The 17,631-nt window shown below is 40.7% G+C and overlaps 1 protein-coding gene across 1 annotated transcript in view; it reads right to left on the reverse strand.

Moving 5' to 3' along the window:
- Positions 1 to 797: 797 nt before the first annotated feature.
- Positions 798 to 17,631, reverse strand: part of ARFGEF2 (ARF guanine nucleotide exchange factor 2) — a 103,160-nt gene continuing 86,326 nt past the window's right edge. The window contains exons 32-39 of the mRNA XM_081255330.1: positions 17,119 to 17,257; positions 16,956 to 17,010; positions 15,665 to 15,779; positions 12,379 to 12,509; positions 8,858 to 9,026; positions 7,063 to 7,201; positions 5,073 to 5,190; positions 798 to 4,517 (exon numbers count right to left, since the gene is read on the reverse strand). Of these exons, the coding sequence (XP_081111456.1) occupies positions 4,341 to 4,517; positions 5,073 to 5,190; positions 7,063 to 7,201; positions 8,858 to 9,026; positions 12,379 to 12,509; positions 15,665 to 15,779; positions 16,956 to 17,010; positions 17,119 to 17,257 (1,043 nt within the window). The 3' untranslated portion in view covers positions 798 to 4,340. The remainder of the gene's footprint in view (positions 4,518 to 5,072; positions 5,191 to 7,062; positions 7,202 to 8,857; positions 9,027 to 12,378; positions 12,510 to 15,664; positions 15,780 to 16,955; positions 17,011 to 17,118; positions 17,258 to 17,631) is intronic.

Consider the following 17,631-nt stretch of genomic DNA (forward strand, 5'->3'; position numbering starts at 1 on the left):
GACACTTCAGAAAACCTTTCCAAAAGAAAGCGCTGTCCCTTTGTTCTTCCCTGGAAGCACCTGAAATGTGGCACCAGAGAGAGATGTTTTATACCTGTGAATTAATAAAGACAACCATGCATTAGTCAATTTCACCAGTGGATTTTTTTTTTTCCTGGCCATGCTGTATGGCACGTGGGATCTTAGTTCCCCTACCAGGGATCGAACGCGTGCCCCCTGCAGTGGAAGCGTGGAGTCCTAAACACTGGATCGCCAGGGAATTCCCAGCAGTGGATTATTTTAAATATAATCATGATTTACAACATTACATATTTCAGAAGGAGTGGATTCTGTGCTTGGAGGCAGGAAAGGCAAGGTTAGAACTCACTGTCTTCCTAGGCCAGCTCCCCGTGTGAATCTCAGAATCGTCTCCGGCTCGGTGCCCACTTGGCTTACATGTGAGTCTTCCTCTGCAATCTTGCCCTCAGTGCCAGCAGGAGGAGATGTCTGTCTTTCTTGGGAACTAACCCACTGGTCAAACTAATTAATGAGATAAATAAGAATCTTCTCATGACCTCATAACTGGATATTCTTCCCTTTCACAGGGGGGAGGAAAGTGAATGAAGGGAATTTTACTTAAAAAAATTGAAACCCACAATTAATATTCTCCCATTAATAATTATAATAGTTAAACATAAAGACCAAATTTTACCACCAATACCTGCCACAAGAAGAAACTAACCCAAAACTTGATATACATTATCAAGTTTGATATAAATAATGGCTTGATATACATTAATTACTACATTAAAAGCAGCTTTACTTTTTAAAACTTTATTGATTTACCACCTGATTAAAGCATGGGATATTTATTTTAACAGTATTATACATAATATTTTTACATAGAAAACTTTACATAGCATTTCATATTATATAATTCTGCTTATTCTTTCAAAAATGTATACATCCATTGGGCAAGGAATGCTTTTCATTAAATTACCAATATTAAATGCACTTAATCATTGTGTATAGATTAAACAAAAGTAGCTATTAACTAACTTTTAGGCATTTTTAAGGAGGTAAAACATACATCTGCACATAAAGAAATATTTGATGCAAATATGCAGATAAAATTTTTTAAAAATTAGAACACTGAGAAAAACTACACTTTTGATGAGTGTCTTTTTTTGAGAGCAAGGATTTCCATATATAGTCATTCTTTTAAATATTCAGCTTTGGTTTCTTTGTTTCCCAAACTACAAAGCTGCCGACAGCAAAACTCCAAGATTTCACATGAGTTCAGGCTATATCTACTTAACACAAATACTAAAACAGAATTCAGAAAATGCAGTATTAAGGATCCAGCTTCTATTTTAAACCAATACCCATTTGCATCATAACAACAAACGTCTGAATGAGATGGCCATACTTGCATGTCAGCAGGTTCCTTTAATAACTATGAAGACTACTAAATGTAGAGCCATAATCACAAAAGAATGACGAGAAAGTTTAGGGTTTTTTTTTTTTTCCATTTTGTACAAAAGTCACCTCTCAGAGGAAAATGTTGTTGCCAGATATTATTATACAAGTTCCATTATGTATGTTCTTTGCTTGTATGTGAGGAGTAACAGGGAAAAGGTGTATTTGACTCTAAAGATGCATATTAGAAATAAAATTTCCCATCCACCGTTTGTTGTTAAGATGCCAAAGCTGGTGATCTCCCTAAAGGACAGTGAAGAAAAACAAAGCTGCTCAAAGCAGCAGTACTGTAACAAACAAAAACTTCTCCAGAGACTCAGCACAAAAGATCAACACTTAAAGCATGCTGAGAAAGAAATAAGGCCTTGGAAATGTGTCGCTCTTCTCCATCACCCTGTGAATGAATGGCCCCTGGCCCAGTGCTGCAGGGTCACACACACCCCTTTCACTGGTGTGTGAGTGGCACAAGCCACGTTCACCGTGAGCTAGAATAGCTTCATCACAAAAGAGGACCTAGGCCGAATGGCTTCCTATTGAATTAAGGGACTTCCTCTGTACGTCACTGTCCACCGACAAGAAAAATCACCCTAAATGGTTTTACATCCAGTTTCTAAAAGGTCCATGCTGGACCAATTCAAATGCCTTACTCAGAATATAGAATCTTTTAAAAAACACAGCTGAAAAGAAATTCAAACCTGAATGTTTCGGCAAGTGACAAAACGCGCTTACACATTTCCTACTCTGCGAGAGGGGGCAAAAATGAAAGAGAAGGCAGGAACACATGGGCGAAGTCTTGCAGTCACATTCAGTGAAGAAAACGTCCCATGAGAACCTCAGAAGGAAAGGAAAAATCTCTACCTAGGGACGCAACTGGACAGAAAATGTAAGTATGAACAAACCCGCACGCTCCTCATTTATACCTTTAGTGCAAATGTCAATGGAGACGGCTGACTTGCGGAGGCTGTGACCACCACAGTACCAGCGAGGACGTCTCAGCATGTGGGGTCCATGCTTCAGGGTAAAGATGTAATGGATTCCAGGACCAGGACGTCAAACGTGCTAACATTTTCCATTCACAGTAAAATATTTAGCAGGTCCTTTCCTGCTAAGTTCCGTAGCCCCTCTTCTCTCATGTATGCAAATAACGTAAAAACCTAAACCTGCTCTTTTTTTTTCTTTGGTAGAGAAATTAAAACACTTTTGAGGAAAGAAGAAAGTAGACAGAGTACTACTGCTGGCCAAAACCAAACATTGCTCAAGGCTGTTAGAACACAAAAAATGTTAAGAAATCAGTCTCTTAGTAAACAAAAGCACCAGAAATCCTTCTCTATAAAGAAAAACTATCCGATTGTTTAGATAGGTTCCCAACTTACTAACTTCTAAGGCACCAGAGTCGACATCAATACAACCCAATTTACAGGACTACAGGGCGTAGGGAGCAGTCTCCATGTGTTAATAACCCTGCAACGCTTCTAACGCTGAGTGCTGCTCTCGGTGAGCAGGGATGAGAGGGCAGAGACGAAGCCTGTGTTCTTTCTCACCGACTCAGAATAAAATTCAGCTCCCAAATCTACTGCTTGCAGACCTCGGGCTGTATTCCTAGACCGCCAGCTTTTACACAAGCTGCACCAGAATTCAGTTCTACTGCAGCTGAGAGTATTGCACCGTCATTAACGTGATAGGGACCCCAGAATCTAACCCTTCCAAAGAACTCAGCTCCTTGGTTCAAATTAACGGAAGCACTGAACACAGGCCACCTCCTGCCAAGGTCACGGTCAGCTGTGCTGGCCCACAACAGCACAGGTCTGCTCGGGTTCAACCCATGACACGTGGCTGGGGGAGGCTCACAGGAGCCACCCTTCTCACGCAGAGCCCCCAGCCCCTCTCTCTGGGGGGACCTTGCGTGGGGACTGTGCCCAAGCAGGGACACTAACCACTGGTACACTCAACTATCCCGAGGTACAAAGAAAAGGGTTCCTCAGATATAAATTAATTCTCTTAAATTACTACTTCACTTTTGTTACTGCTTCATATATTAGATGGGACAATGTATTCTGGAAATTTTAATACCCCTCCACAAATACTTACTTCATTGAAGACTAATCATCTTCATTCAATTGTTGACTTTTTCCTATAGACTTTTTCTCCCCCAGTTACTAAAACAGGGAGAGCCAGGAGGCACTACATTTGTTTTTTAAACCTTGCAAGCTCTTAATTCTAACTTAATTACTAAACTCTGCCTTCAATCAAATCCTCAGTAATCTTTTTTGTCAAATGCTTTAAAAATCACCCAGACGTTAACAAATGAAACAGAAAAAAAAAAAAAAAAAACCCAAAAAACCCAACCCTTTTCCCCCTACCTTTCCCCAAACTAATATAACTACAGTTGACTCACAACTGACAAAAACACTCAAACTTCTCTAGCACACTCAAACAACAAAAGATCCCAGCGTATTTTAGGTGGCACTCAGCCGTTACAAGAAATTTTATTAACGTACTTTCTAATAATCACAAACCTATACAGCTATGCTCAGTATCTTCAAGGAGAGCGACTTCCTCTGACAGAACATCTACAGCCAATCGTGGGACTTTGCTTGAGAATGACGGCAAGTGCAATGACAGATATGACAGGCAGTTCAATCGGTAAAGTGGAATGACAGATGAGACAGACTCCCCACCTACTGTGTTAACTGGGTGCGCAACAGTTTAGGGAAATACCACAACGCCTCAGTCGGGGACTCTGACAGAACCATCTTTATCCAGGCCATTCTGAGCTCCAGGATGCCGACTTTCTATGGTCTGACCCTTCCCGAGATGTGCCAGGCAGAGGCGGCGTGGTGACAGTGCTGCAGAGCTGCAGCAGTGGCCCGGAGGGGCCAGGGCTACCATACTGGTGACGGGGTCCCTGGTACCTGGGATGGCTCTTCTGGAATCCATATCTTATACACAACACCTATCCTTAGGAAGAACTTCCGCAGAACTGCTCGGAGCTCAGGAATCAGGTCAAACTGCATAATTTCACACAAGTAGGGGTAGTACATTGAAGCATGTGCTTTAAACTTGAGGTGGGAGAAACAGAGAGAGAGAAAATTAGACATGGAACTATTTTTTGGCACTAGTTTTTCAAAAGTATTCATCTCACCCTGGAACTTCTTGCAAATAATATTGGTGTTTTTTCTGGCTATTAGAAAGTAGGTGCAAAAAATTTGTAAATTAAAACTTCTTTTAATTATATTTAACTCCTAACACAAACTATTTGGGGACAACCTTGCTACCAAAGTCAACTTTCATTTTAATAAATCAAGTTTCCAGTTCTAAACCAGTGTTTCACAATCTCAACCCTCCCTTCCAACAAAGCCACACTGAAAATCACGGTAGCTGTTTAACAGCAACCTGCCTGGCTTCAACTTCAGCCTTTCTCCGCTGGGGCTCTTTGAGAGAAAAAGCCCCAATAACCCCAGGCACCCATTGTTTGTAATTAATTAACTTCTCTCCCATGCATCTAGAATGGTGCTAGTTATGTCAGCATCCTTGGAAGAATGAGGAAAGTAGTTACTTCAAAGTCTCAATGAAAAGCCAACCCAAATCCCAGTGGAGACATTACTTGTTTATACCTTTTCATCGTTTATTTTGAGGGTTTTTGTTAGAAGTAACAACAGGAGACTTGTCCAGGCCTCCCGATGGCTTTCAGAGTTCACCGTGATGAAATAGGCCAGTGCCTCGCTGCACACACTAGAAGAATCAGAGAGGGGGTGTGGGGGGCGATGTCAAATAAAAGAGGAACATCTCACATTCCACTGGAGTGAAGAACTCTTTATTCTTTTATTATTCATTTATTTTTTAAAAATCTTTTGGCTGCGCTGTGCAGCGTGTGGGATCTTAGTTCCCCAACCAGGGACTGAACCCATGGCCCCTGCTGGAAGCATGGAGTCTTAACCACTGGACCGTCAGGGAAGTCCCAAGAACTCTTTATTCTTGTAATGAGTATTTAGCGAACACCTGCTCTGGCTGTGCCATCTTGAACAAATCCCTGAGCCTCAGTTTTCTCAGCTGTAAAATAGGAATAAATAACTGTACCAAACTCAAGGGGCTGCTGTGAAGATGAAATGAAGCAAGTACATTAAACGTTAGCCCAGCGCAGGCCTGGCACGTGGCTGGGGCTCAATCAGGGTTTGCAGCACAATCAGCACAAGAGCCTGTTACCCACAGTTAACCATGAACCGTCTTTCTTTTCCCACATCGCACACAACGGCCATTTTTAAAACATGTGCTAAAAACATTTATGTATCTCCTTTAGAGAAACTTTATGAGACTATGTAGGTAGTTCTCTTTTGGGCTTGATGTAAATTGAAATGAGCTGCTGATGTCCTCTTTAATTAATTCATTTTTCAGTTTATGACTTGTCATATATTCTCATTGCAAGACGATTGAAAAGTGCAAAAAATTACAGAAGAGAAAAAAATTCCCATAATTCCGTCATCCTAAGAGACACATAACAATATTCTGGAATAGGAAATATTCCTGTTTGTCTGTGATTTTTAAAAAACATTACTGAAAAATCACAAGTATATATGGTTTTACAGCCTGCTTTTTTGTGGTGAAACTTGTATTATGAGCATGTTCCCACACCAAGGAAAATTATTTTTTAAAAACTTCATTTTAAAAAAAAATTTATTTTTGGGGGGCCACGCTGTGCAGTCTGTGGGATCTCAGTTCCCTGACCAGGGATTGAACCTGGGCCACGGCAGTGAAAGCCCGGAATCCTAAGCACTAGGCCACCAGGGAACTCCCCAAAACTTCATTTTTAAAGGCTGCATAATATTCTATCATAGGATATACCACAATGTAGTTATCCATTCCACAGTTGAGCTGCTTTAAGTGTTTTCTCTTTATAAGTAAGTCTGCAATGAATGTTCTGTGTGGGAATCCTGATTCCCTAACAGTGGATTACTGAGTCAAAGAAAGAGACTGAACACTTTAAGGCTCTTGATATATATATAATGCCCCCTGATTTCCAGAAATCGGAGAGTGAGTGTCTTTATCTCGTGTTTGCCAGCACTGCATGTTAATGTTTTCAAATCTTAAAGGAGCGAAAGGAGGCTTAGACACAGCATCTTGCTCACAGTTGCCCAAGAAACTGGGTGGCAAAGATCTAGTTCTTTGCAGGGGGCTCTCTCAATGCCATCCACTGCCGGCCCACTGCTGCATTTCCACACAAAGTAAGTACATCCTGGTACCCACACGATTCTAATATGTTCCTCTTGGGAAGAAGGGATGGTGGGATGTTAGAGCTGACAATGCTCTAAAGAGGACCCAGTCAGGACTTCAATCCAGGCTGGATGACTCTGAGCTCAGAGCACTTTTCCCTGCCTATGTTTCTGTGCTTTAAACAATGTTGAATGGAAGAAATGAGGCTCTGCCCTCTTCAGGGCATTAAGAAAAGTGAAATAGAAGAACCAGATAGGATGAAAAACAAAAAGGAAAACAGTTGGTGAGGGTGTCAGCATATAGGTATTTTTCTACTGCTCTTTTCAAATCACAGTATTGTTATGAAGCATCTGTGTTTTACAGGTAAGAAATTTAATCAGAAATCATTCTTCTTACGTTAAAAGTCGCTGCTGTATTTCTTCCCAGGAATCCCTGCGGTTCTCATCGACATACATTCGAAACAGGATCCTCAAACAACAGGCCAGGCTGCTGGTTTCTTGTTTTAGAAGGTTGGGTTTAGACTTGCCCTTAAAACCTGGAGATCAGATATAGTCATATAAATAGTGCACACTTCCAGGGTAATGCTGAGAAATCACATGGGAAACTAATTGAGTTACTTTAGGAAATACTGAAAGATCTCACATTTTTAATATGGCTCAATTGTGATACCAGATGAGGCAGCCCTGACATCTCATCCTCCCCACAAGATACACTTTGCTCAACACCCTGAGCTGTTCTCCATTCAGACTCTGCTCACTGGCTGGTGAAGCCATTCATTTCATCTTCTCAAGTATAAAAGCTCTTAAGAATTCTAGAATGTCTCTGACTTGTTAAGATTTTTTTCACAAACCACATATAAGAACACGTTTTGTTTTTGGCTTTTTTTGAGAACCAACATGATAATTATTTTATTTTTCTAGCCTTCCAAATTAGACCCTCCATTAGAGCATTTTATCATTTGAAAATAAGGACCACTGCCCTAGATGAAAACTGCACAGCAATTCCTGAAATAGCTCCTCAGTGCATCTCTGTCATCTCTTCTCCCTCTGCCAATCCATCCCACACACACCAGCCAGAACAATCTTCCATAAGTATCCTTTTCTCTGTATCTCATCCCTGAAGAACACGTTTTCTTAAACAAAGCAATACCAATCTGCCACAGAGATGTGTAAAACCACTCTTATACGCAAAATCTTTTTTTTTTTTGGCCGCTCCACGCAGCATGTGGGATCTTAGTTCCCCGACCAGGGACTGAGCCTGTGCCCCCTGCAGTAGAAGTGCAGAGTCCTAACCACTGGACCACCAGGGAAGTCCCTAAGCAAAATCTTATTATAGGCAAAAACATAAAGACATAAAACACCTAGATAGTTTAAAGCTATAGAGAAAAATGACATTTTAAAATTATGGATTAAAACAGGCATTTGGGTGGAAAATTCAAGTAATGGTAACAATACAAGAATTATATAAAGTATCACTTTTGTACACAGTTCACAAAATGAGACTCCTACCATCACCCCTGCACATACATGTGTGTCTACACGCACACACACATCACTCACTTCCAGGACTTATATATTTATTTGTACAGGTGGGAGAGAAAACCCCTAAAAGCCTCAAAAAAATGTATGAATGCTTTTGTTGCTCCTAGATGACCACACTTTTTACATCATCATACTTAACTTTACATACATACATACATTTATTTACTTATTTATTTATTTAGGCTGCGCCGGGTCTTAGTTGAGGCATGTGGAATCTTTTAGTTGTGGCATGTGGGCTTCTTAGTTGTGACATGCAGACTCTTAGTTGCGGCATGCATGTGGGATCTAGTTCCCCAGCGAGGGACTGAACCCGGGCCCCCTGCATTGGGAGTGCGGAGGCTTAGCCACTGGACCACCAGGGAAGTCCCTAACTGTACCATCTTAACCTAATGTAAAATTTCTTGCCCTTGCTAGATCAATTAAACTCTACCAATTCATTTTTCCATCAAATACTTACTGAGAGTCTCCCGTGTGCCAGACAATATTCCTGGTACTAGGATGAAATTTCCCTTCTCTCTCCCTCAAGCATGAAATATCTGGTAAGTTATTCCAGCTGTGTGTATCACGCCAGGAATTTTCCAAAGGCTTTAATGTTTTAGGACGGTGACCAGTGTGACCACCTGTCCCATCTGCTGTGCTTCCTCCCTTACCTGCTCGCCACAGGACAGTCCGTTGCTCGTAATTGGAGTTGAAGGCCTTTGAGAATGAATGGGACTCCTGCAAGCAGTCTAAGAGCTTGAAGAGGTGCTGGGAAGACATGCACTTATACATGCCCTGGTCCTCTGTCTCTATATGGATATCTGCATCCAGCGTGTCTTGCTAGAGAGGGGAGGATAAGAGAGCTAAGTAAAGAAGATGGAATGGTTTTGGACACTGTGGTATCAGACAGAGATCATCATAACTCTCCAGAAGTCCTCCTCTCTATAAGGTACACTTCATTCCTCAATACCCTGAAATGTTTTCCATTTAGACTCTGCTCACTGGCTGGTGAAAGAATATGCTGAGCTCTTGCATGATGGCAGGCTTCGCTGGCCAGAGTTTCAGTTTTGTCAGTACTGCCTTCATTGCATGAACAGGAGTGTGTACTTCTCCAATTATTTCACTACAGGATTGCACTGTCCTCTTTTTATTTTATAAAGAAATTGGAAAATGAGAAAATCAAACTGTAGTGCATGTGATAGAAGGTGTGAGTCTCAAAACATACTCACTGAAAGAAATTGTTAAGCAAAGCCCAAGTGGCATCTTTAGCCTCATCAGGTGATTAATGAACTTTAATAAGATTGACAACTGTGTTTCAAATGTGAAGGGAAAAACCATAGAAATAGGTATGGAACACTAGAAACTTTTATTGAACATGTTGCCTAAAATAATTAGGGATTATTAGACATAATTAAGGATTTTATATTTGTTGAGCCCTCTAGGAATAGACCACAACCCTCCCTAGAAGCCAGAGGTTACAAAAGGGCAAAGTTTGCAATACTCCCCAAACTGATCTATAAATTCAATGTAATCCTTATCAAAATTCCAACTGACATATTTGTAGGAATTGACAAGCTGATCCTAAAATTCATATGGAGATGTAAATGACATGGAATAGCCAAAATAGTCTAGAAAAAAGAAGCACAAAGTTGGAAGACTCATACTTCCCTATTTCAAAACTTAGTAAAAAACGACAGTAATCAAGACAGTGTGGTACTGGCATAAAGAGAGACATATAGATCAATGGAACAGAACTGAGAATCCAGAAATAAATCCTCATATTTATGGTCAAGAGATTTCCAACATGGCTATCAGAACAATTCAATGGGGAAAAAAATAGTCTTTACATCAAATGGTGCTGGGATAATTAAACATCTACATGCAAAAGAATGAAGGCAGACCCCCTATCCCCATCATATACATAAATAAACTCAAAAATGGATCAAAGACCTAAATGTAAGAGCTAAAATTATGAAACTCTTAAAAGAAAATGTAGGCCTAAATCTTTGTGACCTTGAATTAGGCAATGCTTTCTTAGAAATAACTTTAAAAGTACAAGTAACTAAAGAAAAAATAGTAACTTGGACTTTATCAAAATTTAAAAGTTTTGTGCTTCAAAGGACACCATCAAGAAACTGAAAAGACAATGTACAAAGTGGGAGAAAATAGGTGCAAATCATACATCTATCTGATAAGAGACTAATAACTAGAATATATAAAAACTCTTACAATTCAATGATAGAAAGATAAATAACCCAACTTAAAACCGGGCAAAGGATTTGAATAGACATTTCTCCAAAGATATACAAATGGCCAACAAGCACAAAAGATGCTCTACATCATTAGTCATTAGGGAAATGGAAATCAAAACCACAAAGAGATACTACTTCACACACACTGGGATGGTTATAATAATTTAAAAAAAAAAGACAATAACAACCACTGGTGAGGATGTGAAGAAATTGGAACCTTCATACATTGCTGATGGGAACGTAAAATAGTCTAGCTGCTCTGGAAAACAGTCTGGCAATTCCTCAAAAAAGGTAAACACTGAGTTACCATATGACCCAGCAATTCCACTCCTAGGTATATACTCAAGAGAATTAAAAACATATGTGCACATTAAAATTTGTATAAAAATGTTCACCGCAGCATTATTCATAATAGCCAGACAATGGACACAACCTAAATGTCCATCAACTGATGAATGGATAAACAAAATGTGGTACAGCCATACAATGGAATATTATTCAGCCATATATAAAAATGAAGTACTGATACATGCCACAATATGGATGAACCTGGAAAACATTATGCGAAGAGGCCAGGCACAAAAGCTCACATATTATATGATTCCAGTAATATGAAATATCCGGAATCAGACAAATCCATAGAGACAGAAAATAGATTAATGGTTGCTAGGGCTGGGGCAAGGAGGGAGTGGGGAGTGACACTGATGGTTAGGGCGTTCCCTTTTGCAGTGGTAAAAATATTCTGGTGCAGACAAAGAGAATGGACTTGAGGACATGGGGAGGGGGAAGGGTAAGCCGAGACAAAGTGAGAGAGTGGCATGGACATATATACACTACCAAATGTAAAATAGATAGCTAGTGGGAAGCAGCCGCATAGCACAAGGAGATCAGCTCAGTGCTTTCTGACCACCTAGAGGCGGGGGATAGGGAGGGTGGGAGGGAGACGCAAGAGGGAGGGGATATGGGGATATATGTATACATACAGCTGATTCACTTTGTTATACAGCAGCAACTAACACAACAATGTAAAGCAATTATACTCTAATAAAGATGTTAAAAAAATATTCTGGAATTAGATGGTGGGGATATTTGCACAACTCTGTGAATATACTAAAGCCACTGAATTGTATACTTAAAAAATAAAACCAAAAACCGAAAAAGGACAGCCTTTGTGCTGGATCTGGCCAACAGATGTATTTTGTTGATCAATAATTATAGTATTTAATAAACAAGAGATGCCCTATATGAGAAAAATCTTGATTTCTGACTCCTCTTGAAAAACTGGAAGACCATCCCAGCTTGACCCACCTGACAGCAACTTGCCCCTGGAGCTGGAGGTGGCTGGGCTCTGGCGGGCCTCAAGCTTGGTGGTTCCCATTGTCCCACCAAGCCTGCCGCCCGCACTCACAGCATCTCCCAGCCCCTGAAGCACTTAAGTTTGCAACCCATGGTGTAAGGTTACTGTCCAACTTTTGGACAACAAATTCTGTTTCCAAGCAAACCATATATATAAAAGGTTGCACATAGAAAACAAAGAAGTGCACTTCCTGAAGGAAAAATTGGTACCTTTATCCACATATTTTCCCTCTCAGTGATTCATGGTTAAACTGTATATCAACTGTAAGGAATAGTCCCTGTGATTAATAACACATTTTTTTCAAAGCACCAAGGTGGGGGGTGGAGTCTGAGTAGTAGTATGCGGGTAAACTGGCTCTCGGTGAGGGTGGGGGGAGAAGATGCCTGATTTTTAGCGTTCGGTGATTTCGGTGGTGTAAAGACTCCCATCATGGCCAGTTTTAAGTTACTAGTACCCTGTCACTGAATGTGGGCCTGGGAGCAGTGAGCATGCCGGGCTCTTGCAAGCCAGTCTCACCAGGCTCCAGCACACCACTGCACCTGAACCACCTCTCCTCAGATGCCCTTCTTCAGGCCACTCTCACCTGGGCAGCAACCATGTGCTCTGCATCTTCCTTTTTGCTCGTCGCAGGGTAGAACACGATGTTGTCAATGGTCTGTATCAATTCCAACTGGACCACGCACTTGATGAGGAGGCTGGCAAACAGTTTCTGATCTATATTAGATGATAAAGATTAACCCTAATAATGATTCAGCCAGTACTGAATTCACTGAGCTCTGACTATGTGCCAGGCATGGTTCTTGATGCTGTGGCATTAACAGTGAATAAGCTGGACAAAAATCCCTGCTCCCGTGACAGAGACAGACAGTAAACAAGCTACTTAAGTTAAGATGTAGTACGTTAAACGATGAGGACATCAGGCAGGGATGGGGATATGGTAGGGACGGTGTCAAGGTGGGGATGCAAGTTTAAACAAGCTGGTCAGGAAAGGTTCTCTCTGAAAATGAGCTCCCTGAGCAAAGACCTGAAGACGGGGAGGGAGTCAGCGATGCAGGTCCCATGTCCTCTGGCACGTTCTTCTGCTGCCTGAAGGGTCACTCCTACAGACCAGCTCTGGACTGTGCTCTATCCACAGGAGGCTACAGGTTCCTGCGGTAGCTGGGAGCCGACTCTCCAAAGGGCTGAATCTCAGTCTTGAGGGGCGGGGGGTGGTGGTGGGGGGGGGAGGAGGGTGCGGCTTATTTAAGCTCTTAGTTCCTGGATCACTTTCTGTCTGCCCTGGAGGCAGTAGCTGCTTCCCACATTTTCTGCTTCCATATCCCTCAGAGTCTTCTCCTACTTCTTTCAGTGGTTAGCCCTCTTTGACTAGTTAACAATTCTTTTTTTTTTTATTTTTTAAACTTTATTTTATTTTTTAAATTTTTCACTTATTTTTTTTAACAATTCTTTATGTAGAATTTTCCCTGTTCACATTATTGGTGTGATTTCTGCCTACTGATCAGACTCAGACTAATGTCTCATCTTCTCAATCCCTGGGCTCAGGGATAGCCCACGTCTGGCACTTTGTGTTGGCTGATTTGACTACAGTAAAAGTAGAGCTTCCTTTTCAACTTGTTAAAGAATCAGAATGTTGAAAATATTAAATAAACATTAAATAAAAACAAGGAGTTGGGTCATCTTCAAGCTTTTGAAAGCGACTGTGAAATTATATATATGCATATAAAAATTCTCCATGCAGAATTAGTTTTTTTTTGGCCACACCACAGGGCATGTGGGATCTTAGTTCCCCGACCAGGGGCTGAACCCATGGCCCCTGCAATGGAAAGGCAGAGTCTTAACTACTGGACCACCAGGAAGTCCCCAGAATTAGTTTTAATGGAAAAAGTGTACAGTGGAATTGCAACAGATTTACATTTAACATATGCCAATTCAATGACACCATCTTGGACCAAAAAGAAAAAGAAAAAAACCAATACAAGTGGTGTAAGAGATTCTGCCTGCTGCTCTATTCACTGAGCTCATGCCCAGAAGGGAGGCTGAGATGGGAGCCTGGGAGAAACAAAGCACTGTTCCTTGGAGGAATGGCAGGGGTCTCAAGCCCCAGACATCTCTTAGAGCATAAACATCTTGCTGCACTCAGTGGTTCCATTTAAAGAAATGTCCACTTGCCCCTCCCACACAAGCCAACCCCTTTATTTGGGGCTGATGAGGAAACAGCTTCTCTCCTTGGACATTGGAGAGACACTGGCTATGCTGCAGACACAGAGGAGCAGCCCGTCAGTCTCCAACATGGCACCTCCTGAAAGGATTCCATATTTTTTGTGCCTTCAAAAGATAACAGTGACCACACCGGGCTTTGTCTAATGTGCTGCTTCAGAAGTTTAATGTCAGTGTGAACACCTACAAACTGGCATGTTGAGAAGAGGCTGAAACTGCTATGAAGAAAAATAATGGGGACCACAACTTTAAGAAGACCAGACTAATACCAGAAAAGTTCCAATTTCTCAGTCAGCCAAAAGGGTCTGAATCCCAACTCTACTACATATTGGCAAGTCATGTCATCTAAGGCCCACTTCACTCAAATGTAAAACAGTACCGCCTCAAAGGGCAAGCATAAGGATCACATGAGAGTACACACATGGGACACACAGTGCTGTGCCTGGCTGAGAGCAACTGCGAAACCTATTTGTTTAAATGACAGGGAAACACACCATAAGCAACATTAAGAGAGAAATTAGTAAAAGTAATTTGAAACTCATATCCAGAAAAGGGATATCTAACACGTAAAGAGCCCCCCACCCAAACCAATAAAAAGACAATAATCAATACAAAATGAACAAAGATTATGAATAGATAGCTCATCGAAATTGTTCTTAAACACATGAAAAACTGCTCAATTTCATTCATAATTAGAAAACTGCAAATTAAAACTACTCAAGAGATACCAAATAGCACCTACGTATTCCCAGAGATCATGTAAATAGGTACAACCTTAATAGGCAGCAATGTGGAATTATCTATCAAAATAGCAAATGCACTTTCTCTTTTAACCTAGCAATCATTTTTTCTGGGAATTTACCGTACAGATAAACTCACAAATAACACAGGTATTAGGTGATTCAATGCAGTATTGTTTATAACAGAAAAAGACTGGGAATAACATAAATGTCCAGGTAGGAACCAAATTAAGCAAATAATAGCACATCTACAACCTGGGGCAATGTACACAATAGTACAAAAGAGTGTGAAAGCACTTTAGGTACTGATTTTGAATGATCTATAAGCTATATTAAGTGAAAAAAGAATAATGCACAGTATCCTGTAATTTGTATAAAAAGGAGTGGAGAATTCATATATAAACATAGATACAGGGGCTTCCCTGGTGGCGCAGTGGTTGAGAGTCCGCCTGCTGATGCAGGGGACACGGGTTCGTGCCCCGGTCTGGGAAGATCCCACATCCCGCGGAGTGGCTGGGCCCGTGAGCCATGGCCGCTGAGCCTGCGCGTCCGGAGCCTGTGCTCCGCAGCGAGGGAGGCCACGGCAGTGAGAGGCCCGCGTACCGCAAAACAAAACAAAACAAAACAAAAACCATAGATACATAGTGTATGCTTGCGTATGTGAATACGCATTTGCTTGCATATGAGCAAAATGTCTCTAGAAAGGTATATAAGAAACTGGTGACATTGGCTGCCATGAGGGAAGGGACAGGCAGACTAAGGCCCAGGGGTGAAAGAAAGGCTTATATCCTGTTTACCTTTCTGCCCCTTCTGAATATTTGAATCATGTAAACATGCTACCTATTTTAAATAAATAAATAAATACCTACCTACCTACATACATACAAAAAACAATAAAGAAAGTGGTCTTACTTGCATACGGTCTAGCTTTCCAGCTGTCATCGGTCGGGTTAGAGAGTTGGCTCTGGCCTCTCTCAGAGGCATTTTTATCTATGCTGCTTAAAGACTGGCGGTCCAGATCCACATCCTAGAAGTAAACCGGAGAGAAACACAATGTTCATTTCTCGGTCCACAATTCAGTACCTGGACAGAGATGAGCCTGTTTTAACACTGCTGGCCCAACTTGAATCTGTGTCTTGCTCAGCCTGAAGTATAAAAGTAGCACTTCTCAGAGGCTGCATGGGAGAGATTACAAATTTCAATTACTTCTCCCTCCCATTAAAATTTCACATTTTCTGACTCCAACTTAGACGGCATTTCTCTACATACTATGAGTTCATGATGAGTGTGACAAATTTTTAATGAGCTCAAGTTCAAAAATAAATGAGCACGGTAGCTAGGCTTTTTTTTTTTTTTTAAGTTAACAGCAGAAAGTTAAAAAACAGAGAATGTTTATATAATGTGCTTCATTTTTAAGTTGCTATATCCCAAATGCCTTTTAAAATCTAATGGCTTTATAGGTACTTGGAAATAGAAGCTAATTAGACAAACCCCCTTGTAAACCGAAGTATTTTAAAGTGACACGTGAATTAGAACTTTTTTATGGGGCCTTACACAAAAAATAAAAACTACTATTTCATTGGTGGAGAGGAAAGTGCTCCTTACATAGGAGGGCAATAAATAAGGATAATGACACCAAAGCGATATTTATAACAGTGAAACACCAGAACTGACGAGTGTCCAACAAGGGAAAATTTGTTAAATAAATTACAATAATGTGCAGCCACTGAAGAGGCTGTTCTCAGAGAATATTTAAGAATATGGAGGGACTTCTCTGGGGGTCCAGTGGTAAAGATGCCACACTTCCAATGCAGGGGGCGTGGGTTCAAACCCTGGTCAGGGAACTAAGCTCCCGCATGCCATGCAGAGGGCCCCCCCAAAAGAAGGAACATGGAAAAATGCCCACAGTGGTGTTAAGTAACACATTATGTACAAAGTGAGCCCAAATTGCAAACATGTGGGTTGTGTGTGCTCAGTCACATAAATAAGAAACCAGAAGTGTTTTGTGGTTTTTATTGAGTGAAGTGACTTATTTCCTTAACACTTTTCTGTACCTTCTAAAAAGTATTTTAATGAACATAGTGCTTAGCTCTTAAAACCTTTTCTACTCACTTCCCAACAGAAAAGCACAAACCCTTCGGGCTGCTTAATTTTTTACTATAATATGTGATCAGAGAAAAGACAACTGAAAAAAAAATCCTACCAAATGTTTTTCTGATGGATCTTCCTCCATTCCTACAGGTCTCCATGTCAGCAAACTAAAGGGAATGCAAGAGAAGGAAATGAATCAGTGTGAAGGGCAACCCGGAGCTTTAAAATAACCACTGAAAGTAGAAATAAACAGCAGTAATCACATTAACACTTACACATGTGGGATGGTTGTTTTGAAAATATCCAACATACAATTGCATGTTTTGTCCCAGACGTCAGAACTGAATTTCTCTCCATTGGATATTACTAAGTTTTCTAAGCAATTTGTACCTGATCGAGCCAATTGCTCATTATCTGCAAAATAAAACATCTATCATTAAACTTCAAATGCTGTTTTGATCCCAACCTGATTGCTGATGCTTCCTATCGTGAGGTAGAGACAATGCAACTGTTTGGGCTTGTTGGCTTCTAATTAATGAAGCATTGGTACGGATGGTAAAATTTTCAGTTTTAAGTAGGCTATAAAGAGGCAGAATTATTTATCATGCTATATTGCTAGGGATGGAAGAAGGTCAACATTTTGCTACTTAATTAACTGGCTCCTTGTTCGAGAAATGGTAAAGTAACACAGAAAATATTAGACCAGTGTTTCTGAAAACTTAGTCACTCAAACATTACATTTCCCATTTATGCTGTGTATCAACTGTTTTATCAGTTACTTGAAAACT

This window comes from Mesoplodon bidens (genome assembly GCF_964165515.1).
Source record: "Mesoplodon bidens genome assembly, chromosome: 15".
NCBI classification, from domain to species: Eukaryota; Metazoa; Chordata; class Mammalia; order Artiodactyla; family Ziphiidae; genus Mesoplodon; species Mesoplodon bidens.